At 35.6% G+C, this 2651-nt stretch overlaps 1 protein-coding gene across 1 annotated transcript; it reads left to right on the forward strand.

Annotated features, from left to right (window-relative positions):
* The first annotated feature begins 1146 nt into the window (after positions 1-1146).
* LOC128054514 (immediate early response 3-interacting protein 1-like) lies at positions 1147-1944 on the forward strand. Its single transcript, XM_052647143.1, has one exon. The coding sequence runs from the start codon at positions 1147-1149 to the stop codon at positions 1393-1395; it is 249 nt and encodes an 82-aa protein (XP_052503103.1). The 3' UTR covers positions 1396-1944.
* Positions 1945-2651: the final 707 nt, after the last annotated feature.

Raw genomic sequence — 2651 nt, forward strand, 5'->3', positions numbered from 1 at the left:
TTATCACTACTTAAAAGTATTTTGTTTTGAATTTTATACTCACTTCTACTTGAAATTATTATTTATTTACTGTCCATTGTCAAAGAATACTTTCCTGCAACTGATGCCAGAAATAGTGCCTGCCACATAGAAGAGATTCATTAAACATGTATTAAATCAGTTACTGATGGACAGCTTGAAGGACATTTTAAAATCTAGTAAATCTGGTAAAATGAGCTCTTGTCACCTTTAGCTCCCAAAAGCTAATGAAATTTTCCTGTGGCACCTTTTTAAAAACTGCTATTTAAAATGCATATTTATTACTATGAAGTAGATGATGCTTTCTGATCACTTAGGTATTTACCAAGAAAATCTGAAATAATTATAGGAAAGGGGGTCAAAATAGAATGTATCTAAAAATCCATTATGTTCTGGGATTTGGAAAAGTTTAGTTTATCAACGAGACATTATTTGGTAAATAGATGTTACTACATTATGAGCCACACATAGTTCCTCCCTGATGTGACCATTTAGGATACCTTGGGATGGTTTGGCATGCTGTCAATGTCCTCCAACAGGAAGCAAACTGCACTAGACAGGCTATCTTAGACTGAGGCATGTCTCCAAGGCTGACACTATTTCTTTCTATAGATAAAGAAACTGAGGTTCAGAGAGGCCCATAACTTTTCTAAAGTTCAAAGGTGTGATTGTCAGAATGAGAATTCCCCTCTCTTCAGACATGTTTTCCTCACTGTACCAGGTTTGCTATCTTCCTAAACACTCTTTGCACTCTTTTCTGGAATGTCCTATAGACAAATCAAAAACAATATGACTAAAAACAAACTCATCATCAGTGCTCCTTTTTCATATTTTCTCTATATCAGAAAATGAAGTTATTTATATTTTATGAATTATTCCCCATCTAAATATTCAACTAGTTATCAAGTCCTATGTATCCTGCTTTCTAAATATCCCTTGTTTATGTCCCAATTTTTCTTGGGGCCAGGCTTCATTCCATTTATTGCTGCCATAGTTTAGCATTTCATCTTTCTTTCCAGATTCTTAAGTAGAATCAGAACTGTAGGCCGTAGGAAGCGCCGGACGTGGCCGCGCCACGTCCCTTGCCGCCGGGGGAGAGGAATCAGTTGGGCCTCCGGGTGGGTGGCCATGGCCTTTACGTTGTACTCGCTGCTGAAGGCAGCCCTTCTCTGCGTCAATGCCATCGCCGTGCTTCACGAGGACCGTTTCCTCAAGAACACTGGCTGGGGAACAGACCAGGGAATTGGAGGATTCGGAGAAGAGCCAGGAATTAAATCTCAGCTAATGAACCTTATTCGATCTGTAAGAACCGTGATGAGAGTGCCATTGATAATAGTAAACTCAATTGCAATTGTATTACTTTTACTATTTGGGTGAAGATCAATGGGGGAAATGGAGACTCCGAAGACGACCTGCTGGCAGAAGTTATTACTTCAGTCTTTATTGAAGTATACATATCTTAGCTGGCTCTCCTTGGACTTGACAAAAATGTAAACCTTACAATAAAACCAGAGTCCCTATTTATCTGATTTTTTAAAATGTTGCACTTACAGTTTTATTGTAAAAAGATCAGATCATCAGAGGCCATAACTATCGAGGATTGGAATACATTTGATTGCTGACTGCTGATAAAAGTTCATGCTACGGAAAAGATTGTTAAAAGGGTGCAGGACTGTCACTTCTGTGTTTTTAGAGATTCCTCTCTTTGACTTCTCAGGGATGAATTTTTTTTCAAAGTTCTTGTAACTTAGTTATGATGTGAGAACGATTATCCTCCTAGATAAAATTTAAAGGATTTTTAAAATATAAAATGTTAGGTAATCTGGATTGTTTTATTTTGAACTCGTTGGTTAAGTATTCTGTCTGTATACTGTCTCAGCTATGAAAAATTCAAATCCATAGTAACTATTGAGGAGCAATACTCTGATTTCTGGGAGAGTTCTAATTTTCTTAAGTTGGATAGTCACATGTTGATTGTGTTTTTAAATTTCATTTTAAGTTTGATTCATGCATTTGTTATTTTATTAATTGGCCTGAATGATGAGACCAGATCAGTATCTACATATTTCCAAAGGTTAAAGAAAAATCTGTATAGAAAAGTCTATGCCCTTTTTAACAATGATGACTTATTTTTTTAAATCAGCATAAATGGTAGCCTGTAAGAGCAATCCTAAACAGTCACCATTAAACCACACTATGTAAGAAGACTTTATTGTTAAGCATTTACCTCCCCAAATTATCACGTTTCTTGGAGTAGCACATTAAGGGGTGTGATTGGTGATTCTTCATTCTGTCAGTCACTAGAGCATTCATGGTGGATAAATTGTCTTTTGTTTTATTTTTATGTCTTAGACCATCCCATATTTGTTTACCCCATAATACCGTTTTATGCAGAAAGATTAAGACAATGTAAATGGTTTTTCTGGAAATCAGTAAATAATTCTTTAAAAGGGGTGGAAAGGCATCTGTGTTTAAAAGAGAACATTTGTAAATAAAATTCAATTTCCAAGTCAAAAAAAAAAAAAAAAAGAACTGTAGCACTCCCTCAAGTTCTACTCACATGACTGACACTGACCTTACTAAATGAAATATTAATATTCATTTTTATCCTTAAAATACTCCTATGGCTTCCA

This window comes from Budorcas taxicolor, chromosome 1, assembly GCF_023091745.1.
Source record: "Budorcas taxicolor isolate Tak-1 chromosome 1, Takin1.1, whole genome shotgun sequence".
NCBI lineage: Eukaryota > Metazoa > Chordata > Mammalia > Artiodactyla > Bovidae > Budorcas > Budorcas taxicolor.

What these genes read in the sequence shown, in the direction of transcription:
- LOC128054514 (XM_052647143.1), top strand. Translation starts at nt 1,147, where the DNA reads ATGGCCTTTACGTTGTACTCGCTGCTGAAGGCAGCCCTTCTCTGCGTC.